The 27,952-nt window shown below is 43.4% G+C and overlaps 1 protein-coding gene across 4 annotated transcripts in view; it reads right to left on the bottom strand.

Moving 5' to 3' along the window:
- SHROOM3 (shroom family member 3) overlaps positions 1–27,952 on the bottom strand; it is a 210,921-nt gene that overhangs the window by 8,878 nt on the left and 174,091 nt on the right. For 3 of the 4 annotated variants that reach the window (XM_049885950.1, XM_049885949.1, XM_049885952.1), the window contains 5 exons: positions 24,180–27,411; positions 17,263–17,345; positions 12,230–13,135; positions 10,641–11,150; positions 7,290–7,440 (listed from right to left, as the gene is read on the bottom strand). In XM_049885950.1, the coding sequence (XP_049741907.1) occupies positions 7,290–7,440; positions 10,641–11,150; positions 12,230–13,135; positions 17,263–17,345; positions 24,180–27,411 (4,882 nt within the window). The remainder of the gene's footprint in view (positions 1–7,289; positions 7,441–10,640; positions 11,151–12,229; positions 13,136–17,262; positions 17,346–24,179; positions 27,412–27,952) is intronic. The other variant, XM_049885951.1, reaches the window with a different exon arrangement.

The raw sequence follows: 27,952 nt of genomic DNA on the forward strand, positions 1-27,952 counted from the left end.
GACTACAACTAAAATCACTGGACAAAATACAAACAGCAACTACTTGAGGGCCCTGAGAGGATAATAATAGGTGGACTGCAGACGGCAGCCAAAACTTGAAGTACGACCTGTAATACAGGTATGTTTCCTTTTTTAATTAAAAAAAATTTTTACTCTATTAGCTTTGACCTGAGGATAGCCCCAGTGCAGAACTGTACAGAGAGTATGGCAATAAAAGATCTGGAAAAACCCCATCTGTAAGGGCAGAGAACTAGAAAAAGGGCCTCTGTGAGCTGGAAAGTATCAGAGAAATCCTGTTCCCCACCCCACCTCCCTCTTTTCTTCTTCTTCTTTTTCTCCTCTATCTCTCCCCTAAAGGGGGCTCCAGCTGTGGAGGTACACTTCAGCAGTGGTGGCATGGGCACCTAAAAGTCCAAGGAAAAATAATCCTTGTTTCTGGCCAGAGGAACTGGGAAAAGGAGACTCTGTGGTCCAAAGAATGTGAGGGGAATGTGCGTTATTTTTCTGCCTTTCACTGCGGGTGGCCCCAGTCATGCAGAACTACACAGCGGCAGAGATTGTTAAAACACCAGGAGAACCAGTCTTTGTAGTCAGAGGACCAGGAAAAGGGGCCCCAAGGAGCCAGAGAGTATGGGAAAATACTGGAGACAGCTGGAAAACAAGATCCTCTAATTCTGTGTGTGAATTGACATAAGTCTTAGATTCACCGTCAAGCTGACATGCATGGCAAAGACCGAAAACAACACAATAAACGCTCTGAAAACTGAACTGACATTGGAACCACCACCCAGACATGAGATAGACCTGTTGTGTGAACCTAACCAGGTTGACTGCCTCTAAAACAAAAAGAAAACAAAAATCATTATTCTCAGAATCATTTTAACAAGACACAGAGTCTCACAACATAATACCCAAAATGTCTGGGATATAATCCAAAATTACCCAACATTCACACTAGACAAACATGACTAGTTCTCCAGGGAAAAGATAATCAACAGATGCCAACCCTGAGATAACCTAGATGCTGGGATTATCAAGTCCTTTAAAGCAACTATTATAACCATGATGCATAAGGTGAAAGTAAACACTCTAGAAGATGAATGGAAAGATAAAAGTTTTTATCAAGAAACAGAAACTATAAAAAAAAAAACAAAATGGGTGTTTTGGAACTGAAAACTACAATACTTGAAATTAAACAAAGAATCACTGGCAGAATAGAGATGAGAGAAGTCAGTGAACTTGAAGATAGGCCAACAGAAATGATCAATCTGAAGAACAGAAAGAGATTATAAAAAACAAACACAAACATAAAACAAAAAAACACAGCTTTAGGTACTCGTGGGGCAACATCAAAAGGTCTAACATTTGTGTAAGTGGCATCCCAAAAGGAAAAGAAGAAAAGACTGATGCAGAAAAAATATTTGATGACATAATAGCTGAAAACTGCTCAAATCTGAAGACACGAATTTACAGAATCAAGCTCAGCAAAACCCAAACAGGTTAAAGAAAAAATCTTGAAAGCAATTGCAGGAAACAACACATTGCATGTAGGGTAACAAATATTTAAATGACCATGCATTTCTCATCAGAAACCGTGGAGGCAAGAAGACAGTGGAACATCTTCAAAGTGCTGAAAGAAAAGAAACAGTCAACCTAGAAATCCATACCCAGTAACCATATCCTTCAGAAATGACAGCAGAATAAAGACAGTCTCAGACAAAGGAAAACTGAGAGAATCTGTCATCTGCAGATCTACTCTAAATGAAGGAAGAAGGACAGCAATGGGCAGCTGAGAACAAGCTGGTTGGTAATGATCTCTTGGGGAAAGTCAATTAATTCCAGGGAACAACAGATTCATATTGCCTTCTGAAATATTCCTCTAAGTCCCCAAAGCCAAAGTCTTTTGGCTTTCAGAATAGGGGCATTATGTGATCTGTTTAAGCAGATTTTTGTCTAATTGGTATGGTAAGACTTAGCCAAAATACTTGAAAACTCTAATTATTAAACTGTCTTTAGTTTTTATGCATGTCAGAAGTTTGGACAATTAAAGTATTCCATATTTTCTTATGTATACTTCAGTTTTGAATCCATTATCTAGGGTGTATAAATAGAAAATATGTTAAAGCAGAATGGGTTTTAAATGCTATTTTCAATTTTTAAATATTTATTAATGAATCAGGACTCTAGTTTACATTGACTGAGTTTCATGCCTAGAAATACATCTTAGATTATTAATAACTTTAGATACTAGGCAAACAAATTATTACCTCGCAAAAACTGGTGTTAGGCTACACTCTGTCTTGGCACAATCTTGGGAAATAAACACTAACCAATAGTCTTTTTTTTTATTATCATTAGAAAATGTTGTTATGTACCAGGAAGAGCATTTCACTTTCAACTTCATGTTGCACATATTAATAAATACCTTCAACGACATTATTATTTAAAGCTCACGGTTAAGTGTTATGTCTCCAAAGCAGATATGTAAATATAAGAGAGTTACACTAATGAAAATTCTATTACACATTAATAAACCTGTGTTGCTGTTGTTAGCTGCTGTCGAGTTAATTCTGACTCATTGTGACCTCACGCATGCAGAGTAGAACTGCTCCCATAGGGTTTTCAAAGCTGTGATCTCTCGGAAGCAGATCACCAGGCCTGTCATCTGAGGCACCTCTGGGTGGGTTTGAGCTGCCAAGTACCGTATTTTTACGTAAATTACAAGTATGTTTACATTTATTTGCCCAGGTATTTTTGTAAGCACACTATGCTAATTTTTTTTTTTTTACGGCAATGTGTTTAAAAAAGTTGGCATGGCAGGCACTTAAAAATACCTCTGGCGGGAGGGCAAGGTTGGCAAACAAATGTAGAAGGTGCTCGTTATTTGTGTAAAAATACAATAGCCCAGTGCTTAACCTATTTGCACCACCCAGGGGCTCCTGAATAAACTTAGTTTATTAAAAACAAAAGCAGAAGAAAACTCGAAGGGTTCTCCATTGCCACATGACAAGATCTAAATTCTTCAGCACTTCATACAAAGCCCTATGTGATTTCCATGACCTTCTGGCCCTTTCAGACTTATCTCCCACGGACTGTGACCCTCCTTTGTATATTTTTAAAATTTGGTAATCTTTTATTTAATTGTGCATGAGGTTTTCAACTTATATTCCAAAACATCGAATGACTTGCAGTGTCTTTCTTCAACACACACATACTCCCCATGCTTTTTTGTACCTCTGGGTCTTTCCCCATGCTATTCCCTCTGTCTTGAATGACTTTTCTTCTCTTTCCCTGACTCACTGACCCAATGCTCCTCCAGGAAGCCTTCCCTGACCCCACCCTCTTGGGTTAGGTGCTACTCCTCTGGGCTCTCCTAACACTGCATGCATTTATCAGAAGATTCATTATGTTGTACTAAAATAACCCATCTCCCTCATTAGTCTATGAGCTCCAGGAGGGTAGAGGCTGTCTTAATCATGTTTGTACTCCCAGGGCCTAGCGCAGTGTTTGGAACTGAGTAGGCATGTTCTCAACAAGTGCTTATTGAACTGAATTAATTCTCTGCCTAATAGTAATTCCTTATCGTAACTATGAAATAAATTAGTTTTATTTATTCACCTATCTCTTAGAAGAGCTTTCCCCTTCATATGCTAATATTATTTCTGGCAAACCTATCATCGCAGCTTCATCCCAGACCTCTGTTTTCTTAATATCTTATACTTACATACTGATTTGCCAACCCTCAGGTCCCTTGCAGCCTCAGAAGACAAAATTGAAGGAAGTAGGAACCAAAGGAAATTCTCACTTTTGTTGGGGCCCATATTAACTAAATATCCTATTTTCATCTTTCTACCTCCCTTAAGAGCCAAATAACCCCAAAGGGCAAATAGGTACCCATCCTGGTGCTGTGAGTTACATTTTTCAGGGTGAAGAGAGAAAATAACTGTGAGTTGCTTTCCCTAATAAGTCCCTGATTCAGGACATGAAGGAGGCTGTCTGGTGGCACAATGGTTAAAGCACTTGACTGCTAACTAACCACCAGTGGCTCCTCAGGAGAAAGATGTGGCAGTCTGTTTCCATAAAGATTTACTGCCTTGGAAACCCAATGGGGTCACTATGAGTCGGAATTGACTCAATGGCAGTGGGTTGTAGGAAATGAAGAGTCATCTAGCCTTGCTAGCAGCAAGGTGACTTCGTATCAAACATCTTATCACGGAAGATATCAGATGCCACAAATATCTGCGTATTTATGTGATATCACCTTGACTGTCTCCCTAGTTAAGGACACTAAAACCAAAAAATCTGTTGCCATTGAGTCGATTCTGATTCATAGAGACACTACAGGACAGAGCAGAACTGCCCCATAGGGTTTCCAACGAGCAGCTGGTGGAGTCGAACTGCTGACATTTTGGTTAGCAGCTAAGCTCTTAACCACTGTGCTACCAGGGCTCCTAGTTAAGGATAAGATACGATAATGGTGCTATATTAGAACTTACACTTTGAAAAGTACTTTAACATACATTAGCTAATTTGGTTTAAGAATCCTTGGGTGGTGCAAGCAATTAACACGCTCAGTTGCTAACTGAAAATCTACCCAGAGGTGTCACAGAAGAAAGGGCTGGCAATCTACTTCCCAAAAAATCAGCCATTGAAAAGTCAGTAAAGCACAGTTCTACTCTGACGCACATGGAGTCACCATGAGTTGGAGGTGACTCAAGGGGAAGGGTAAACTGGGAATTTGATTGCCCCCACAAACCAGCATGTGAGGGATCATCATCACTTTCATTTTACAAAGAAAACTGAGGACAAAGAAAGATCAAGCTACTTGCTTAACTTTATTCAAATCCAGATTTTTTTCCCTCCTGATTTCTAATCTTTCCGTGGCAGCACTCTTGGTATTGTTCTTTAGTTAAATAGCAAAATTCAACTTGGGAGTTTTATAATTTAATTCAACAAACATTAATGAGTACATGCTGTGTGTTAGGCCTGGGTTACGTGACCCTGTCCATTTGCTTCCTCTGTGTCTAGCATGTCCTCTCTGCAGTGACCTTTCTCACCTGTCCCTGAGTGTACTTCTGCTTTCTGAAGCCTGTTACTATGTAAAAAGGCACGGCACATGGCTGGAGACTTCTCAGGCCCCAAATCACTGATACTGCTACTCTTAATAGTTTTGGTTTGAGATTAAGGATATTAATTTCAAACTCTGGCTCTGGTTAGTTATACCGAGAGGACCTCGATTTTAGCTCAGTTTCCAGGGCAGCAAAGTTTCACGGCAGCTGACCCGGAAGCAATTTTCAACAGGCTCTGGAATCAGACAGTTGTAAATTTAAATTCTGACTTTATCTCCTACTAGCTGTATGATTCCAGGCAAATTACTTAAGTCCTCAGAGGGGTTTTCTGTAAAATAAAGAAAATACTACAGTAGTATGTAAAAAACGTAGCCAACACCTAGAACGTAATAACTGTTCGATAAACTGTTCGAAAATACCTAATGTTATTTACAGTGAAGATTAATTACTAAACCTCTATTTCTTCAATTCTCAGGCTAAAAATATTTTTCACCATATAATCCTCAGAGTAAGAGGGTGATAATGAAGGAAAAGCACTTAAAAAATAAAATTAAGACAGCGAATAAAATGTACTAAGTCATGTGCCACACTGCTACTGTAAAGCTACATGTAAAAAAACAATGACAACAAAAAACTCTGTGTAAAGTAAAAGTATTTAGTTAAAGATGTCACGGCAACCTGGTACCTGTGATGGTATTTATACAGCCCTCTCTTCGGGATGGGGGGGCCCCGGGTGATGTGAATGGTTAACGCATTTGGCTACTAACTGGAAGGTTGGAGGTTCACATTTACCCAAAGTCACCTCAGAAGAAAGGCCTGGCGACTTACTTCTGAAAAACCAGCCAGTGAAAACCCTATGGAGCAAGGTGGTCTTACTTGTAATCAAAGGACTCAATGTGGGCGCTCAGCACTGCTGGGGTAGGGATATGTCAGGAGACGTGGTGTGAAGCAGGTGTTTAAATGTGATAACTTTTGGCCAGAAGTGAGTGTGTTACTATGGCAGCTACATCAGCATGTCAGCCATGCCCTTTGAGCACACAGAGCTGGAACAGCAGGAGGGAAAAGAATACCACTTAGACAGGTGCTCCTAAAAACTCTAAAGTCTCTCCTGCCCCATTACGCCCTACTCTTAGGTTCTATACGTTGTGGCCTCATCCCAACAGTTAAACAAGAGGACTTAGAAGTCATATTGCAGAATAAATGAAATACAATCACACAAGAAAGTTTCATCTCGATTCAGTACCACCTAAAATGACTTGTATTCCAGGCTCAACAAGAGCCAAGCTTTAACGAAGGGCCCTTTTTCGGCGTGCACGCCTGGGTTTGTGAAGAGCTGTAAGCACAGTGGAAGGCAGCCCTGTACGGAAAATGGCATGGCAAGAGCTTTCTCCCCTGCAGACACAGCTGGGCTTAGATCTCTATGGCATGTGGGAGACAGCAGTAGTGTCACGGTCATTTTCTCAATGTTGAACATTTAAAATTTCTATAGAAGTATCAAATGCTAAAAAACTAAATTCCAACATTGCATTTTCAAGCTATTCACTGGGCTACTGCAAAGAGGATTGGAGAACTTAAAGGTTAATATCACTTCCATTCAGAAGTACCTTTTGATAACTGCTGTTTCCTTAAACCAAGTTTCTAGATTTTCTAGTTTTCCTTCTGACCATGAAACATGAACTGAGAATCATACAGACCCTTGGCATTGGCTGTTCAGCTACAGAGAACAGTGTCAGGATCCCAGTGCTGGGTGGACCTGGGTTCTAGTCCCAACTATGAGACTTTTAGGAAGTAACAGTCTCTCTAAGCTTCACTTTCATCATTATAAATGAAAATGACAGCAGCTCACCTGCCCTGCCTACAGATAGGAGAGCTGTGAGGAAATTGTTCAAAGTGCCATGCAAATCCAAAGTATAATGGTTTTGGCTAGGTCTGGTGATACAGCTGGTGGTATAGTGGTTAAGAGTTTGGCTGCTAACCAAAAGGCGGCTCGAATCCACCAGGTGCTCCTTGGAAACCCTGTGGGGCAGTTCCACTCTGTCCTACAGCGTCATGATCAGTTGGAACCGACTAGATGGCAATGGGTTTAGTTTTTGTTTTGGGTTGGTGATGCAGTGGGCCCCTTCCTCTCCTGCCTTAAAGGTACAGTAACTATTCTAATTACAAGGGCCTTGACTATATTTCTGGAAAAGTAGAACAAAGAGACCCCCATTCTTTGCTTACCTTCTTTTCATTGACATCTGCCTGCTCCTCTTCCTCATTCACCTCTTCTGGCATATCTTTGATTTTGTTCAGAAGCTCAGCCTTGGGGGCAGACACACTGTAGTAAGCAGGACAGTTCACCAACATGCCCACTGCTTCCTTTTCTTCACTCCTGGACCATAAAGAACAAAAAGTATAGTCACACATAGCACATATCAGGAGCTTTATTATACTACAGATGTCTGCCCATTCAAAAATGTGTAAAAAAAATTCCATTAAATTTCTTTCCCAAAAATTAGGATGAATTAACTAATGTATTTACTAATGAGTGATTACTAGGTATAGGGTCCTTGAAGCCAGGCAAATTTGGGATGGAAAACCACCAAAAGCAGCATGAAGACTGAGTGGGAGTCAGGACTGTGAACCTGCCAGTTGCCTCTGCATGTTGTTCCTTTTGTGATAAATGGAAGAACGATGCTGATCTTCTATTTAGAGAAAGGCAATGGGGAGCCATGATTTAATTAATGTAAAAGGATTTTCATGGTGCTACACAAGTCTCCAGTTTTAGGTTAATCATTTCCCGCTCTTCCATGGTTACCCATAATCTTTCTGATGTCTACTGTACTGTTGCTTACACACTTAGAAAATTTTCTTCTTGAGTAAGCCTGATACCCCATATTAGCCTGGGAAAGTTGGAGCTTGCTGTTCAAACTGAATTAAGACAAAACAGAAAATCTACTCACTGATTATACAGCAGGGGGATTTCAATGCTGGAGAATAAACTAGGAATTCAGAAATCTGACATCTAGTGCTCGCTGTTCTATGGTAATCAAGCAGCCTTTCAGACTCCAGTGCAGATCCTACGCACTGAAAAAATAATTCTACGAGTGTAAGTTATGTACTCTTGGAGAGGTATTTCAATTATTCTGTATTGTGATATTATATAACATTGGTTGGGTTTTAGCTCATCATCTTACTATGGTATAAAACCAAAAAAACTCAAACTCATTGCCATCGAGTTGATTCTAACTCATAGTGACCCTGTAGGACAGAGTAGAACTGCCCCATGGGGTTTCCGAGGAGCGGACAAGCTTTTTAATCACTGTGCCACCAGGGCTCCGTGGTATAAAGAACTACAAAACAGTCATCTTTACTCTTTTCCTGCTTGATGAGGGCTACCCTAAGCAAAATAAACACTGATTTATTCTTATCATGGCTAGTTTATATACAAGGAGCCCTGGTGGTGCAATGGTTAAAGGATTCAGCTCCTAACCCAAAGTTCAGTTTAAATCTACCAGCAGTTTTGTGGCAGAGAAGACCTGGCGACCTGCCTGTAAAGATTTTAGCCTAGGAAACCCTATGGGGCAGTTCTAATCTGACCTATAGGGTCATTATGAGTCAGAACTGACTTGATGGCACACAGTAACAACAGTTTACATAAAATAAAACATTTGCCATTTCGACATTTTTTACACACACAATTTAGTGACGTTAATTACATTCATCGTGCTGTGCAACCATCCCCAGTATCCATTTCCAAATTTTTCTATCACCTTTAACATAAGCTCAGTGAGATTTTCTTTTGATGCAGTTGATTGAAAAAGAAAAAGTTTTCTGGTGCGTATGTACGTAAATATATATATATATATTTTTTTTTTCTTTCACATATATTCATTACATTGAAAATGGGCTTCTCAGGCATTTACTTAACTAAATCCCATGATGGTTACTTGCTGACAATCTCAGGCACAGCAAGACACTGCTCACACGTGCCAGAAGATGGCGCATGTCATCCTTTTGGGAATTCCTCAGGAAGGTCTTGGTGCTGCAAAAGCTACATGAGCCTTTCTCTTCTAAATCGGCTGCGACGACGTATGCTCTCAGTAAGGCTAGGAAATACTTCTCTAAGGATTCATTTGTAAATGACTTCAGTTCTTCTCTAGTGGTCAGAGAATAGAATGAAGTGAACAAAACTCCCCAACTTTGGCCATACTACAACTGACTAGCACACCCTGTGGTACCCCGTCAGTTGCCTTGCACACCACAGTTGCTCAGTAAATGTCTGCTAAACATTTGAACATGGATAAGTCACTTCACCTTCATTGGCCCCTGTTTCTTCACTGGAAAAAGAAGAGATGGACAAGGTGACTGTTAAGGCCTTTTGCTGCAAGGAGAGCCTCTGATAACACACCAAGTAGCTTATAGGTACTCTATAAGCCCCCAAGACAAAACAAAGCATGGTGTTCCTGTTAGTAATCTAGCTAGGATCAGTTGGAAATTTCTAAAGTGTAAGCCTACATTTGGGTGAAATGCCCTGTTTTTATTTAGTCTGGAAGTCACTAACTGCTGAGTTCCAGTTTGTCAATCCATATAGTTTTCACTGAAGATTAAAAAGAAAATAAAACCACTCTAAATCTTTCCCACAGTAGTCTTTTAAGGAGATCAAACATGCAAAAGAACATTGCAGTAACCCAGAAGAAATCCGAAGAATGAGAAACAGGCTGCTCACGGTTCTTTCACTCGCCTGTGGCTGGGTGCTGGGATGTGTGCTCCCTAACAGTGAACACCCACTGCTCAGGGAACTTTAGAACAGAGGCTCATGGGCTGATAAAGCCATTCTCGACTTTCAGGTTTGAGCAAACACCCACCTTAACTCCTCAAATTTGAATGTCAGTGTAGTAAGTAAATCTATTTCTTCGGACTCTCATTTTTTCTACAAAGCCCATGTTGAAACTCAGCCATGGGGAAGCCTAGCATGCTCACCACTTGCTCTTACTCCTTTCTGAGCACCCCTGTAGGGCTCTATGCAAGGGTAAATCTTTGATAGAGTGGACAAGTCCATGTTTGCTGAGCTGGGGGAGTGAGGGGAGGTAGCAATGTGTAATTATCAAGAGAGCAGGCACAGCGTCAGTGAGGCTGAGTTCACATCCAGGCATGTTACATGTCGATTGGGCATGGTCCTTCATTTCTCTGTGCTTCAGTTTCCTTACTTTTAAATGGAGATAATATTGGCAGTTACCCCAGGAGGTTCTTGTGAAGATTAAATGAGATAGTGTTTATATAAAGAAATTAATACAATGCTTGATACACAAAACATGAACAGGTATTTATGGGAATTATTATTACTACTGCTATTATTTTGGTTGTTGTCAAGTGCCTGGTAACTCAGAGGGTCAGTCTGTCCCATATCCTACTTCCCAGCTTAAAGTCATTCCCCTAAGGTTGAGACGTAACGTCACTCCTGGGTTAGGATCTGTGGAAGTCCAGAAACATCTGGAAGGAGTCCTAGGCTTACACTGTCCTCATGGAAGGGACTCAACTTTAAGTCTCTTTGGGGGCATTATCAGGAATCTAGGTGTTATCAGGACTTACCTCTTGTCTTCGCATCCTGGGCAGCTGATAGCTCTCTCCACGGCTTTCCTCTTTACGCCATTTTCCTTCATCAAGTTAACATCTCGGGGAAACAAACCTTCCATCAGGTCCATAGTTGTCATCATTCTGGAGTCTGGATCCAAAATGTCTGCCAGAGATTTGTCTTGGTGGACAATTTCCTTGGCTAGAGCCTCTGTTCTGATGTCCTCAGAGGTCTTCTGGGGACCAGCACTGACTTTCTTTTCTAAACCCTGAGTTCCACTAACTGGATCGCAGATGAGGCTTTGGGTCTGGATGAGAGGTGGCTGCCCCGGACTTGGCTGCTTGCCAAGAGACCCAGCCAGCTGGAGCTGGTCACCCATGATGGAGGCCGGGTTGGCCTCGTTGGCCTCTGAAGCCTTGATAGAAGCTTGGGGTCTAGAAGTCAGTATCTGACTATCCACCAAATGGGCTGCACCAGGCACTGGTCTTTCTCTTACAGTCAACACCTTGGAAAATTTGCTAGAGGAGCTGGGGATATAAAAAAACATGAGTAGTAAGAAAAGAGTCAACAGAAGGATGAAGATGAGAGGGTGGAAGAAGACTGAGGGAGAAGCTTCCCACATTAGGTGCGAGGTATCTCTGAGGTTATTATTCCCAAAGAACCATAAGGTCCTAAAGGGTCTTCTCCTGAGCTAGTAGGTAGTCACAGGAAGGCTATGTAACTTCTAGGAGGGCTGGATTCAGTAGGAATTCAGTTTTGGTGAATGTTGCTGTCAAATTCTTCAGCTTTCTGAAATGTCTAGGCGAACAGGGGACAGCGATAGTCACTCTTGCAGTGTTTAGACGAAGCTAACACAAAGGTGATGTCAGGCAATGTTTCTTTTTTTTTTTGGGTGTGACAAATCACTTGCCCTAGGGAGTACGTGTTGGGAAATGCTTCTTCCCCATTCTTCTGGCTTCAAGATTTTCCCTAAACATTGCTAACCTTGAGCTCTATTCATTTTATGGACATTGGGTGATTTTGGAAAGAGAAGCTGACCATTTGATGCCCAGCCTCTTTGCTTTCTTTTAAGAGTGAGGCAGCCTCCAGGCTGTATATTTCCCAGGTGCAGCTTCCACAGCCCATCCTGTGACTAAGGAGGTAAACCCCTTTAATGTTGAGGTTCAGTATAGGGAAGCTCACTTACACTCAGATATAAGCTACATTCTCCAGTATCAGCTCTATCAGTAAAAGAGTGGTATTTTTGTCTTCCAAATGCCTTCTTTTTTCTTAACTGATTCAGAACTTGGGTGAGGAAGAGGGATGCTATTTATTTGGACTCCTTGAGCGTCTCATATCCCTAAGAAATGAAATGTGCCTCTTTGGAGTTTGGCTTTCATGTTCATTACTCTCACTCTTTAGTACCGAAAGACCACTAGTATGACTACCACCGAAGATAAATAAGGGAAATAGTCTGGCCAGTTTCATGAGCTAGGCTTGTACAGGCTCTCCTGGGCTCAAAATAAGGATCTGGGAAGCCTGGAGCTTGAACACCTCCTGTTACATGAGTGAGGGAAACCCTTCTGCTCCTGCTGGAGGCTGCCCTACCCAGCGTCCGCTCACTCACCTGGTGTGGGGATCCCCATAAGCTTCGCTGTCCAGCTGTGCCTCAAACACAGCTTGGGGAGGGGGTGGAGGAAAGTCATCCAAGCTATTCACCGGGGATTCCAGGCTCAGTGGAGGAGGTGGGGGTGGGGGAAGAGCTTCAAATGTGGGGCTGGAAGTGACAATGGGTTTCAAGTCCTTCACGAACACTTCATCGTCATAATCCTCCTGAGGTGGTGGGGAGGCCTGCAGGGCTGACTCAGATATTCGGAGGGAGATCCTCCCTGGACTGCCTGGGGCCCCGACAGGCATGTCTGTGTCAGAAGTGCTGCTTGAACTTGGAACACTCTGCTGTTTTTTATAGTGCTTCAGGTTTACAAGCTCCCGCGACAAGGATTCCTCAGGAAGGCCGTTCTCTCGGACTACGTAGGCCCATTTCACTCGAAGGGGAGGAGGCCTCTGAGGCACTGACAACTTCCTCATCCCCTCCTCTATACCATTCTCTGCGCTGCTGGATTCAGGGCATCTGGGACTTGGAGGCTGGGTCAGGCTGGGACCGTTGCTTCTGGGGGTTATTGCAGGGGTGCAGGGGGAAAGAGGCCGTCGCCCTGCCTGACTGTCTTTCCCAGCCAGTTGGTCGGCCGCGGCCTGTGAGCAGTAGATGGAGGGCATGGTGGAAGGCACAGAAGAGCTGACTGGGGTCAGTGGTCCCATCCTGGTGTCTGTGAGATGGCCTGGCATTCCTGCTGGCAATGGCCTGGGGCAAGGTGTCCTGCTGGCTAGTCTCTGAGGATCCAGGGTTCCAGGACATTCGCTGGGAACTGAGGGGCCACCAATTGCTCTGCAGCCTGCACCACTCCAACGAGGGCTAGGATGGTGTATGAATGACGGCCCCTCTTCATGCCCTCTTTCGGAACAACTGAGTGACCTGGGGCAGGATACAAATGTGAGAGTCAGCCGAAGGACCATTATATGGATGATAAGTGTATTCAGTGGGAAGTAGGATGACCCCCCCTCCAGGTTTAAACAAAATACAGTCATACGCTGCATAACATCCCTTCAGGCAACACCCAACCACATATATGTCTGTGGTCCCAACCGCCATGAAGCCTCTCATGTTAAAATTCAAGGTACATACAATGGCGTGCTACTTTGCCACTCAAATCAAAGCATTATTATGACTGTATTATTATGTTACAGATATTACAGTGTATCTGGAAGTGTTTCTTTAATGTTTTTTATGCATAGAAAGTTACACTATATACAAACATTTGACTGACGTTAGGTACCAACCGTACCTAACTGTTCTGACATACAAATCTGACTTAAAGGTGGAAGTAGGAATGGAACTCGTTTGTAATCTGGGGACTGCCTGTGTGTAATATGGTTTTCGCATAACGTCCTATTTCACAGAATGTATTGTGGATGTTAAGTGACACCTGACTGTATTAGACTGGCAGAAGCTCCTACAGCGAAGTGTCACATGGAAAACCTGGGTTCACAAAGTACCGCCTTTTATTAACCCTCTCTTACCACTCTTGCCTCCCACACACATCACCCTCATAAGGCAGCTTCTGAAGACCAGACCAGACCCATTGCTGTTGAGTCAATTCTGACCCACACTGACGCTACGTGTTATACAGCAGAATTGCTCCATAGGTTTTCTTGGCTGTAATCTTCATGGAAGCAGATTACCAGGCCGTTCTAACACGGTGCCACTGGACGGGTTAGAACCGCCAACTTTAGGTTAGTAATTGATGGCAAACCATTTGTACCACCCAGGGCCCTTCTTTTGAGGACAGACTTCAGGGTACAAAAGGAAACAAGTAGATACATCTTTTCAGCTCCTTTTAGGACTTCTTTGAGAAAGAGCTCCTGGCTAACTTGCTCTGGATAAAAACAATGCTACCTCATTCCTCTCCCAGTGTGATGCCCAGGGGAAGGTCTGATTGGAAAGCATGTCATGAGCTGCAGAACTTGAAGGTTTTATTTACAACTTCTCTCAGCCTCCTAGTGTTTTTATTTCTTAAAAGGAAAAGTAAAAAGGAAAGCAAAGATCTTGCCTAAGGAGCTAATAAACAGTTACCTCTGGAGAAAGAGATGGACTATAGCGAGCAAATATAGTTCCATCGTGATTTAAACTACGTCCTCTAGGCTTCAAGGAAAAACCCAACAGCTTTCAATATTTTTGTTATTGTGTTCCAAAAGCAAAAAAGAAGAACAAGGCAAACAAAACAAGGCTGTGGCACTGCCTGCCTGCTATGCAAGCGGTTATGTGAGGATAAAAACCTCCAGCAGAGCCACCTTCATTTATAAATTCCGTATCTGTAGTTCCCTGATTGGCTGTGTAAGCCAAGCTGGAGAGCAGATGGCACCTTTCATTTCACAGGTCTGGCTCCTCAAAGGGAACTGTGACTCAGTCCCGAGTCAGAGCAAACAGCAGAGCCTGCCACAGTCATCAGAGCGCCAGGAAAGGAGACAGCAAAAAACCAAATTAGCTCCTCTCAGATCTTCATTTGTTCTTTATTATAAATGCAGATGGTTGAAAAAAGGGCCCTAGCTCTCTCAGATGCAACATCCTCCCCTCCCATCAAAGATGCTTTTCATTCAGAGACTGTTTCTTTACCAGGACCCCCTCAATGCTCTTCTTAGTGGCCTCCCAAATGTAAACATCAGAGGATAGAGGCCAGAGAGTCTTTACTTCCAGGTCTCATTCCTTTTGGTATCCCCAGCACCTGGCACCCTCTCAATAAATGTTTGTGAATAAAGGATGTCTCTTCTGCCCTTCTGCTCTTCAGACTATAGGGTATGAACACTTTAAAACTCAGCATCCTTTAACAGGATGTGCCTGGGTGGTGCAAACAGTTTGGCACTCCGCTGCTTAGGGGACATGGAATAAACTGGAATCTGATGTTTTTCCGACTAATTCAGGTATATTCATTTTATTTATTATACATATATCCTGAGGCTTTTTAAAAAGAACAGGTATCACTAAAACATACAATAAAATAATATACAGTTATCCCTTTAAAGATCCAGCTCAATAAACTTTTATGAAACGTATTATGGATTGAATTGTGTTCCCCCAAAATATATGTATTAGTGTTAGGTGTGTCTTGAGTCAATCAATCTCTTTTGAGACATAAAGGGAGCAGATTAAGCAAGGAAGCACACAGCTGGGGGAAGACAGATGCCATGCCACATGAAGATCACCAAGGAGCTGAGGAACAGAAGACGAAAACAGACAAGCACCTTCTCCTAGAGCAGACAGAGAGAAAAAGACTTCTAGAACTGGCACCCGAAATTTGGACTTCTAGCCTCTGAACTGTGAAAAAATAAGCTTCTGTTTGTTAAAACACCCACTTGTGGTATTTCTGTTATAACAGCACTAGCTAACTAAGACAAGATGTTTTTAGGTTATGTTTGATATTCTCAGTTTAGTTTCTTAGTTTACAGGAACCATACTAAAATTGTCTATTTTTGAAAGTAGTACTTAGTTAAATGCTTACTTTGGTTGAGAATGCTTCTCCATGGTGATTACTTTGTGTTGTTTTAGGCACAAAGAATAGGGTAAAAAAGATTTTGTTCCAGTCCATTTTATAACGTGTCAGAGAGGCTCGCACAAAGTCTGCTGACATGTATCCAGGTATTCTAATCTGACCCTCGGCCTCAGACCAGTCCTCTTTTAGCAGTGCTATATCTCACTGTTATTTTTTCCTAGTCTCTCAGTGCTTTGAACCAGTTCCTTCTGGTTCAAACCCCTGCTGAGAATTTGCATTTCCACCCCAGATACACTGAATCAATATACATTTTAACAAGATCTCCAGGTGATCCAGGCCCAGCCAAGGAACATGGATCCTTCACAAGAAGACCAAAGCTACTGTGTATAATAAATTTTGAGAATCACTACAGCTACTAGTGGTTCTCAGAATTGGTCTCTAACCAGCAGCATTACCCCTGGGAACTTGTTAGATATGTAGATTCTCAACAGGGGTTCAAACCTGAAGGAGCTGGTTCAAAGCCCTGTTGTCTCCAGCTTTTAGTTAAAGCACCCAAAGCTAACCAAATTCCTCAGCCTCACCTTGAATACTTCCTTCACATTAGGTACAGCTGCAGCAGTAGCAGGGGGATGAAATTAATCATGGCTGAGGCATCAAGAATAACCGTGAAGGCTGCTCTTGGCAGTAAATTAGGTAACCTAACACCCACTTCCTGACCACATGGACAGCACCTAAGTGACAGTGTTAGTTTGAGTTACTGTGAAGGTGAATAAATACAGAGAAACAATACCTGGAGTAAACATAAGAAAACTTAAAGGAACTAGCTTGAAAAGGCATGTGTTATCATTAATAACGAGATTATAGTAGTTAATAAGGGTACAATATGATAATATGTATAATATAATGCTGCAGGCATGTGGTTCTGGTGACACTCTTTGGAAATTTCTACTTATTAAGATCCACGTGAACAGTTCGAAATTTCCAATTCCAGAAAGTTGTCCATTATAATTTTCCACCTAGGATAAATGATTTTGATGGTAAATTTTTTTTTTTAATGACTTTCCTGCTACTTTCTATACTTAAGTGTCTAGACATTATGATTTTGAACTTTATTTTTCACTTCAGATACTTCCTGTGAGCTTGTCTTCCTCCGTGAAGCTGTTTATGGCACGCTCTTTCTTTCTCTAGCACTTTAACCACTTTAATCCTTCGGGCACAGAACTGGAAGAGACCAGCCACCCTAGAGAGGCTGCTTGTGTGAGAGCCACAGATGTGTTTGAGAAGAGCATCTCCGTTACTTACTCTGATGTCAACACTCTGTAGAAGTTCACCCATTTCCTCCAGTAGCACACATTTAGAATCTATTCTGAATAAATACCATTCTTAGAAAAAGTCATTTAAAAATACGAAATAAAAAGTTTCCCACAGACTACGAACTGAAAAAGGCAGCACACAACACTATGCAACGTTATAATACCACATTTCATGTACAGAAGTACAGAAACAGTTTAACTCTAGCCATGTTCATAAAGCAGAGCGCTTCATAAATACGTACCCATACCTAGATCCAGGGCCAGCCAAGGAGCGTGGATCCTTCACAAGAATACCAAAGCTACTGCTGTCCCCTAAAAGCATATCCTTGAAACACAAGAAAGGGACATCGTTACTACCAACAAACCAAACCCAAACCCACTGCTGTCAAATCAAACTACCCCATAGGGTTTCCTAGGCTGTAAATCCTTATGAAGCAGACTGCCACATCTTTCTCCCATAGAGTGGCTGGTGGGTTCAAACTGCCAGCCTTTTGGTTAGCAGCTGAGAGCTTTAACCACTGTACCACCAGGGCTCCCCCACCAACAAACGGGCATTTAAATTTACCAAGGAAAGAAAGACAGAAAGGAGGAGCATTTAGTGAACACCTACTATTGCCAGGCACCATGGCGGTACTTTTCCATACCTTCTCATTTAATTCGTAAAGCCCCAGGAAATACTATTAACCTCACTGCATAACAAATGGCAGAGTCAAGATTTGAACCCTGGTCTGCCTCACCAGGTGCCTCTCCAAGCAAGGCTTCCTAAGAGATGTCAGATAATGATTATCTCCAGAGTTCAAAACAAATATTATACTTGAAATACGATGATGACAATGAACTCAAAGGGCCAAGCTTTTGAAATGGCAATTGGGAAATACAGGAGATAACAGCAAAAGGAGAGTACGCTGAATTTAGCAAAAATCTCAAATGGTCTAAATTGTAATTAGAGAAGATATGAAATGGTTTGCAATTACCTGTTGCCATTGAGTCAATTCTGACTCATAGCGATCCTACAGGGCAGACTAAAACTGCCCCATAGGGTTCCATGCAGCAGCTGGTGGATTTGAACTGATGTTTTGGTTAGCAGTCGAGCTCTTAATCACTGTGCCACCAGAGCCCAAAAGCTTACGCCCAATATATAATCCTTAATCTTAGTATTTTATTTCACCATGTACCCTGCCCAAAAGGCTAGCATGCTTTTCACTCCTTTTCTCATTTTTTTGCCCAGTCAGTGGTAAAGGTACTAATAAACAACAAAAAGAGCCAAAGATAGGCTGGCAAAGAAAAAAGTTATTGGTAATTATAAAAAAAAAAGACTGACTATGCGCCAGACACTGTGCTAAGTAATTTACAATCCACAAATTATGTACCTGGAATTGTATTAGCATTTTATATTTCTTTTGTAATTTAATCTTTATAACTACTGGGGTGGGGTGGGGAAGGGGAGGTAGAAAGTAAATGAAGCTCAAAGAGGTTAAGTATCTTGCCCACAGTTAAATAGTGGAGAAGCTAGGATTCAAAGCCCAATATCTTTCCACAGAGTCGTAACAGGTTGAGTGGAGGCTGGCTGAATGCAATTAGACTTGAATGCTTCGAAAAGAAAAAAAAAAAAAAAGAATTCCATGTGTCTCCATTTGCTCAAATATTGTTGTTAGGCAACGGGAATTCTTGCTCTTCATGAAACCTTAAGATTCCTTGAAAGTCTTTTCCCATCCGACTCTTTGCTGACATGAATGTGTGTCTTTGCCAATACAGTAATTAACTGGAAAAGCCTCCAGGCCCCACCTGAGCCTCCAAAACCAGTTAAGTTTAAATGTATTTTCCTATTTTATTGGAAACCCTGGTGGTGTAGTGGTTAGGAGCTATAGCTGCTAACCATAAAGGTCAGCAGTTCAAATCCACCTTGGAAATCCTATGTGGTAGTTCTACTCTGTCCTATAGGGTCACTAGGAGTCGGAATCGAATCGACGGCAATGGGTTTGTTTTTCTTTTGGTTTACGTGATTTGGCCCCTAGAATACCAAACTTCAATTGCTATTCATGTGAGTGTACATAAAATGAAGTTAGACAGTTTATTTTATAGGTAACTGAGAGAACTCAATCTCCTGTCAATCAAAATACCATTTGGACAGAAGATTATCCTTCTGTGAAAATGCGTTTCTAATCTAGTAGCCCAAGGAGGATAAGTTCCTATTTCATTTATTTGCTTTGATTTGGGCACTATCAAAGAAGACTTGATTTTCTATAAATTAGTAAGAAATATAAAGTACTTATTGTGACAATTTATGAAAAAGCAGTGATTAGGGGAGAAATACCAAGTATAGAATTATACCAACAGACATCTTATTTACTTTGGTTAATTATCTCAAGACTGACTTAAAATTATATCAGTCCTTATTCTTCATTAAGCACAGCATACTTAATACTGTAATCCTAAAGTCTGCTGAATCCTAATCTTTACTCAGGTTCTGAGTTATCCTGCTATCTCTGTGACCAATGAAATATGAAGACAATACTGAAAAAAAAACCAAAAACCCATCGAGTCGACTCTGACTCATAGTGACGCTACAAGACAGAGTAGAACTGCCCCCATAGCGTTTCCAAGGAGCGCCGGTGGAATTGAACTGTCAATCTTTTGGTTAGCAGCTGTAGCAATTAACCACTATGCCACCAGGGTTTCTGAAGACAATAGTACTATGGAATATTAGTTTCTATGTCTACTAAATGAATTAGAGTAGTATCTACACTACTGATTATCTACTAAAAATGAACTAGAAATTCATTTCAGAAAAATCTTAAAATGTTAGTTTAGTGAAAACAATAGTAATCGATAAAGTTAAATTAAAGCAACTTGTTGGCTCGCGATATTTTCAGATGGAAGAGGTTTCACCCTTGCCTCCGTCACCCCTCCCCTACTCCCCCTCAGCTCTTCTTATTCAACGAGGTACCAGGTTATCAAACAAACTCAAACCCATCGCCATTGAGTGGTTCTGACTCATAGCAACTCTATAGACAGAGAACTGCCCCACAGGGCTTCCAAAGAGTGACTGGTGGCTTTGAACTGCCGACCTTTCAGTTAGCAGCTACCAAGCTCTTAGCCACTGTGCCACTAGGGCCCCAGCAAGGTGCAGTGACTCAAAAAACTCTGAAGTCAAACAGTATGGGGTCAAAACTGCTTTCCTTACTATCCTGGGCGTATTTCTTACCCTCTCTATGCCTCAGTTCTCCCACGTGTAATAAAAAACCAAAAACCAAACCCGTTGCCGTTGAGTAGATTCCGACTCATAGTAACCCCATCAGAGGGAGCAGAACTGTCCCATAGGGTTTCCAAGGAGCAGCTGGTGGATTCGAACTGCCAACTTTCGGTTAGCAGCCATAGCACTTATATGAGATATATAAGTTTACTTCTTTGCATAGTTGTGAAGATTAATTTTATACTAATAAAACAGTACAATGACTAGCAAATATTAAAATTTTATTTTATTATTAGCTATTTATAACTTCACATTTTGTGGAAAGTTGATTACGTTATTTATGCCCAAACCCGAATGGGTGCCTATACCCAACTTCGTGGTTCCATGCATTAAGCAATTTCCTCAGCAATTAAATGATGTCTGTCATACCATCAAATGATGAATGCAAGTTCCTGAAATACACTGAGAACCAGAGAAGCTTCCAACTCAGCTTCTGGGGGGGAAAAAAATCCCACCAGGAATCTTTTTTCTCCAAAGAGTTTCTTTTTTATAGCTCTTCTAGATTTTAGATCAACACAATGAATAGGTATAAATTTCCATTTCCAAGGCAGAAATGTTTGGATACTTCCTGCAACACTGCAGGGCCCACTCATTTTAGATAGTAGAGGGCAAACTGGCAAGAGTTGGATGTGTCCTTAAGCTCCACCACTAATACCCATTTGTTCTGCAATTACCCCATTCCAATGAGGAAGAATTAAAAGAGCAGAAACGGTGGCTGCACGTTTCAGAGAGGATCTCTCCGTAATCTCAATAAACTCACATTTATTGGTTACTATTATTTACATTTGGTGATGCAAACCGTTAACACACTTGGCTGCTAACCGAAAGGCTGGAGGTTTGAGTCCATCCAGAGGTGCCTTGGGAGAGCTGGCTGGTGATCTACTTCCAAAAAATTAGCCATTGAAAAACTCTACGCAGCACAGTTCTCTTCTGACACACATGGGGTTGCCGTGTGTCAGAGTCGACTCAGTGGCAACTGGTTTTATTATTTACATTTAAATAACATATTTAGATTTTTCAAATGGATTTCTAATTCATTTTTGTAGGCACTCAAAACTGGCTATGGAGAGCCTCAGTCCTCCTGATTATTTTATCAGTTCTGAGGCTACAAGTGGCTCGGAATGACGGCCTTCTGCAGTCATTAATCCAAGCCTGTGAATGATACATTTTTTATACACAGAGGAGTTGATTTCCATGAAGACTGAAACTGTCCTTACTAACAAACATTCGAAAAGGGGCCAAATCCTGTGAAAAGCTTGTAAAATCTGCTCTTTTAGCATGTGGCTGGCAGGAGCAAGCAGCATTTGTTGGAGATGCCATGAATTATGCCAGCACCAGAGATACAGATTCTGTTTTTTTGTTTTAGCTCAGACAGATGGCCTCTACAAGATCACTTGATTTTCAGGAGTTCTCTAAAGCTAGGATGAGAAAACTCCTTTATTAACACCTTCACAAAAGCCTACTGATGATGGTAAAGTTTTTGGAATTTATTCAAGTTAAAAACCAGAATATAATATCTTGAAATAATAACAATAGTTCTGTGAGAGACAAGTTTTGTTTTGAACTAGTTCTACAAACAAGGTAGATGATGGGTCTACGAAAAGGCTGTGAGGAGCAGACCTTGTCACAGGCCAGGTCTCTCTAGTCAGGCAATATCTAGTTGCTGGGCTGGAGAAGGGGAGACGCTCAAGAATAACAATCCTGGCACAATTACAATCTGGAGGGTATAATCTATTTTCAGAATTTGTTGGAGCAAAGCACCACAGAAAAAGTATTTCTTTTGAAATATTTTTCCCCTTCTGGCTTCATATTCTCCAAATTAAGTAATATCTAAATATGATACTCCTTTTATTTTATTGAAGAGGGTGCTTAAATACTGTTCCGTATTCACTTGTCTTCCTAAAAAGTTGTTCAAATGATATAAAGTATTCAATGGATATTCAAAGAAATCTTTTTACTTCTCTACCACACCTATGTTTTAGCTCTATTTCCCAATTTAGCAGCTTGAGAAATATTTTTGTGTGCTAGCAAAATAACACGCATGGCCATCCAACCAATTCCGCACCAGACAATAATGACATCTAGTGGGGGATAAACAGGAGGTGATTTGCTTTTCATGCAAACATTTCTATTTTCTTTAGAACACAAAGGAAGCAATGTAGAAAATGGTTCGATAGCTATGCAATAAGTCAATGAAGCCCATCAAACTAGCTGAAATTATACACTACATACATGGATTGAAAAGTGTTTTAGTGGCAAGGAATGGGAAATGAGATCTCTTCTTCTGTGAGGAGGAATTGGTTATTGAAGGTTTAGGGAGGACTGCCTCTATAAATTTTTGTGGGTTTATGCTGGACAAAAAATATTTTTGGACAACACTGACCAGATAATCTTTGGACAGGCGTAGTATTTTCTCAGACGGCTGTGTGTGTGTGTGTGTGTGTCATGCGTGCACAGCCAGTGACTGATGAATTTTGCTTGATTTTAAGCTTTTTCCTCTGACTAATGACTCTCCTTCCACACCCCCCAATCAATCCCCTGGTCAACACCCTGCCCATCTTTTATAGCCTGGTTCATATCCCATCTACTTCAAGAGAAGCTCTCTCAGATCCCCCCAGTTAGAATTAATCACTGCTAACTGAAAGGTTGGTGGTTCGAAGCCACCAGCTGCTCCTCTGGACAAAGTGGCAGTCTGCTTTCTTAAAAAATTACAGCCTTGGAAACCCTGTGGGCCAGTTCAACTTCGTCCCATTGGGTTGTTACGAGTCGGAATTGACTCGATAGTAATGGGTTTTTTTAGCATATTATTTATCACCACCAGGCACATTAAGAGGTATTTATATATAAATTTATACTCCCTGTTCAATTGTGAACCCCAGAAAGACACGAGTCTTATTTTCTTTCTCTGCGTTTCCTTCAACTACTAACACTGCTTTTTATACAACCTCTGCTCTGTAAATGCTTGGTGAATGGTTGAATTTTCTGTTGGGGAAATAGCAGAATTAGAAAAGGGGCAATGCAGGCGTATTCTCCCCTGTCCCAACACATACATGAATTCCTGATACCTCACGTGGGAAGTGGACCATCAGGCAGGCCACTGATGTACAGCAGAAGTGGAGTTTGAGGAAGGAATTAAGATTTATACACAGAAATTAATAGATTCTTGGAAGTTAGGATGTTCAGTTTCTATTCCTAGCTCTGCCTATACTTTCCAATGTAAAGCACTTCATAATCTTTGTATAGTTTGGATCCTTTATTAGAAAATTCTTTTAGGTGAGAATTTGAAAGTCTGATTTTCCTACTGTACCAGGATAGTGCACAGAAAGAGCTCAGGTGGGAGTCAGAGAGAAATGGGCTTGGAATGGATAACACTCTACTGCACAGGATTTAATCCTCTGTTGTGAGGATTAAATGAGGTAAATAAATGTAAAGCGTCCTTAGCTGAGGATGTGGCATACAGCAGGAACTCAATAATCAATAACTATCAACATTAACCATTCTAGCTATTTTATAAATACAAAAGTCCAACAGAAACTTATAGTGTGCAAAGTTAAAATCTTTAAAGTACTGAAACATGGTCTCTATTCCATGAACTAAAAAACCAAAAACCAAACAAAGAGATAATTCCTAACTTTTCCTAAACATGCATTCTTGCATCAAGAGGTAGATGACTTTCTAAAATGAGGCTTAAAACAAAGAAAAAAAAAAAAAAAAGACATTTGTAAGGATACCAAGTAGGGACACTGAGAAAGAAATCATCTCAGGAAAACAAAACGCTACTTTTCTGAATCTAAAAGGAAAACTGAGGGAGTTGGGCTGGCCAGGAAAAGGGAAGGGGTGTGGCACTAAAGCTTCCAAGGCTTAAGGGGCAGTAGGGGCCAGGACCCAGAGGGCAACTGCACATACCTGGTGCTTTTTGTCTGCAGTGGGAGATGACCTAGACCGCACGTGGACAGGGACGGCCAGGACGTCTGAGCGCTCCAGCAGGTCCTCGGCTGACTTGGACTTCCCGGTCCTCCCGGCTGGGGTTCCCCAGGAGGATGGCTCCCCAGGGGTCCTGTCCACCCTCTGGGGGCCCCGAGGCCCGCAGTTGGCTCCACCAAGCAGCTCAGCCTTGACCGGCTCCCTTAAGGCCTGGTGGTCACCGAGCCGATGTTCCCAGAGGCGGCGGCCGCAGGCAAAAGAACTGCTGCGATCCCGAGGGGCCCGCGGGGGGTCCCCCCCAGCTATGGGGGCCGTGGCCAGCAGGAGGGAGGCCTCCCTGCGGGGCTGCAGGCTCGGCTCCCTCAGTGAGCTAAAGCTGGAGGCCGCAGAGAGGCCGGGGCCTTCGGGCGCCGCGGGGCCGGCCTGGAGATAGGCGCTCTGGGCGCGCTCCCGCAGAGCTCCCGGCTCCTGGAAGCCAGACGAGGGCCGCCTGCCGGTCTTGCGCTGAATGTAGTCGGCCAGGGCGCTCTGCTGGAACTGCTTCAGCTCCGGGCCTGACAGGCTGAGCGTCGAGCACGCCTTCCCATCGCGCTCGAAGATCCGGCGGCGGTCGGCCACGGTGGTTTCCGGAAAACGCACCCCCTTCCTCTGCGAACCCATGGGCACTGGCTCGGCCTCCTCAGAGACCCCCACCTCGTTCATCTTTTCCGGCTCGGAGTAGGAACGCTTCTTCTGCTCGGGGGTCAGGCGCCGACGTGCCCCTCTCCGAGCAGTGGGGGGTGCTGGCTGGGCCGGTTCACCCTCCGCCGGGGTCACGCTGTGCCGCTCACGGGGCGTGTGTGGGGACGGGGAGGCCACCACTGATACCTCGGGACTCCGCAACCCCACATGGGCCGAGGCGGGCCGGGGCCTCCAGGGCCTGGATCCCCCGGGCGCCCCCAGTTCGAGGTCCTTCCGACGAAAGGAGGTGGCCCCCAGGACGCGGGACTGTGCGTCCTTGATGCTGTTCCGGTAGGCGCGGCTGAAGGGAGCGTCCAACAGGGGCGACTCAGGAGTGGCAGGCCTGTTATCTGGCCACAAAGCCACATTCTCGGCCTCGGTGAAGAGCTGAAAGGTGCTTTGGCTGCGGAGGAGGCGAGCCTCCCGTGTAGGGGGCTCACCTCCTCGGAGTGGGGGACCTCGATTGCCATCTGCACCCCTCCTTGGCTGTTGCCCACACGGCTGCCTGGAAACCTCTTCCAACTTGGGCTCTCCCTTTTTGAAGTGCTGCTCCCCATTGCTTAGAGGCTCAGTGGATTCAGAAAAACAGATATTGGCTCTTGCCTCCTCAAATTCGTTCCCAGAAATACTGGAAGTTGAGGCCGTCCTATTGGGCCTATAGGTATGGCCATAACTGGAGCAGCCTGCACTTGAGGATTTCTGGGTCCCTTGCTCTCGCTGCTCAATTTTGGAAATCTTCTCCAGCACGGAGCTGTGGGGCTTCCCATGCTGAAAGCCCTGCAGAGCTGAGGCGATGCCTAAGCTGAGCCTCCTTCGGCCCAGACAGGATGTCTGCTGGTGTGGTGGGGAGGAGGGCTCTTCGTACCTTGGGTCTGAACTGTGGAAAGAGGCTGAAACGCTAGTTCTCCCCTCTGGTCTTGGATAGGAAACTGGCCTGTCCAGATGGTTCCTGTGGTCAGAACTGACTTTCCTTCCAGGGTCCTCAGCCTTGGTGTTGACTATAGTGGCTGTTTTGCCATCTGGGTAGCCTTCCTGAGATCCTCCTCCTAGCTCTAGGCTGCTTTGCCTTCTTAGACTTTCTGGAATGTTCTGGAGAGATGAGAAGTCTGACTTGGTCTTGCCAAAGTTTCTTGACAGGCTCTGGCCTAGGCCTTCTCTCTCCTGCCTCCTCTGGAAGTTGGCATTGTGGTCTTCCTGGAAATCTGCCTCCCAGGGCTCTGAGGGCCTGGAAGACCTGTCTTCCACTTGCCAGGCCAGAGCCTGAGGGGGTTTAAGGCTGTGGTGATTAGAATAAGGTTTGTTGCTGTGGGTGTTCTTTCTCTCGTTGGAATGTGGGCTGTTGCCTTGGGAAGATGTGAGATGTCTTCTCGGGGAGGTATCCTCCTCATTTTCAGGCACTGATGGGAAATGGACTTTGTAGGGTACCAACTTGGCTGTAGTTTCTGGTTTCCTCTCCACTGGGGACAATGAGTCATGTTCTAGGGGCTGGAAGAAGGCAAACCCAGGCCTGCTAGAGCCATTTTGGTTCCCATTCTCATCAAAGGTAGCCATCTTGTCACAAGCTGCCTGAGGGGCTGTATATCCACTCTCCTTGGCCAGTGCAGGGTACAGCATACCATTACTGTTCCTGGAAGGCTGGGGCACCTGGGCAAAGTGTGGTTCCACAGAAGGTACAGGGTAGATGCCAGTTGGGAGCAGAGGTTGGCCTGGTTGTGCCTTCTGGGTATAATTACGCCTGGGCTTCACTGGGGGGCTGCTCTCTGGACTCTTCTCTAGTACAGTATGTAGCTGTTCCTCTATGAATGGAGACTTAAGGGAACCTGATGAGTTTGCCTGAGGCCGGCAGAACCGTTTCTGATCAAGGCTAGACCAGGAGTTGGGCCGATCACGGTGCCGGATGGCTGCATAACTGTCGCTCCGAACTGGGGGAAGGGGTACACCCACCTTAGGAGGTGGGTTGTCAGCGGCAGTCTCCAAGGAACTGGGGCACTGCTGGTTCCAGGATGGAAGTGGCACTCCCTTGCCCCGTGGAACATTATGCCATTTATCATAGCTCTGACCTTCTGCTGATGCTCGGGCCTCCCTACCTTGAAGAAGCAGGGCTGAAGAGTTTACCTCATACTCTTCTGAGACTCCCCTCCGAGTATCATAGACTGTCTTGACATAGCGAATGTCTGCCTGCCTCATCCCTTCCAGGAGGCCACCTCGAGCAGAAGTATCCATGGAGCCTGAACGTTCCCGACCAGGGATGCCAGGAGGCGGATACTCTAGGATACTAGAACTGGTGGAGAAGGAGCTGTAAGCAGAGTCTCTCTTGTTATGGAGGTGGCTGAGCTGGTCAATGCTGCTGGTTGACTTGGCAGGGGAAAGAAGATGGCAGGGTGGGTATCCCGTACTGGGCTCCAGGCTGTCCATGCTCCCCTCGGAGCTGCACTGGTCAGGGCTCCGCCTTAGATACATATGGTCATAGTTGGAGAGGTCACTTGTAGAGGAGCTGGAAAAAAGTGAGAGAAACCAGTCAACACCCTGAGCAGTTATCATTTAGTAGGCTTACAGACACAGAACCCAGCTTATAAATGTACTCTTATGCAAGATGTTTAGTTTTTTGAAGGGTGGGTAAAAAGGACCATATTTGGGCCTTGCTCAGCCACCCTGTGTGTCATCACCAGGAGTAACTGTCCAACACTGTAACCTATGTGCCTCTTATTAATCACCCGATCTTGCAAGGAGAGGAAAAGGGAACACAGAGGAAGCCATGGGGCAGTGCACTGATGTGATTTGCTCTGTGCTGGAAATGACATTATGCCTATGCCAAGAGATGACAGAGATGGGGGAGGAAAGAAGAGAAGAGGAGGAAGAGTGATTGAGATAGAATTTTGTGTTTGTTAGGGCTGTTTGAGGGAAGAAGGGGAAAAGCTTAGCAAGAAAAGGCATGTGAGGGGGTGAGGGACACTCTGTGTGCATATGTATACGTTTTTAGTTAATATCTTTCCTTTTTATGGAATTGGAGGCTACACCCTGGCAATCTTCCTGGA

This window comes from Elephas maximus, chromosome 5, assembly GCF_024166365.1.
Source record: "Elephas maximus indicus isolate mEleMax1 chromosome 5, mEleMax1 primary haplotype, whole genome shotgun sequence".
Classification (NCBI taxonomy): domain Eukaryota; kingdom Metazoa; phylum Chordata; class Mammalia; order Proboscidea; family Elephantidae; genus Elephas; species Elephas maximus.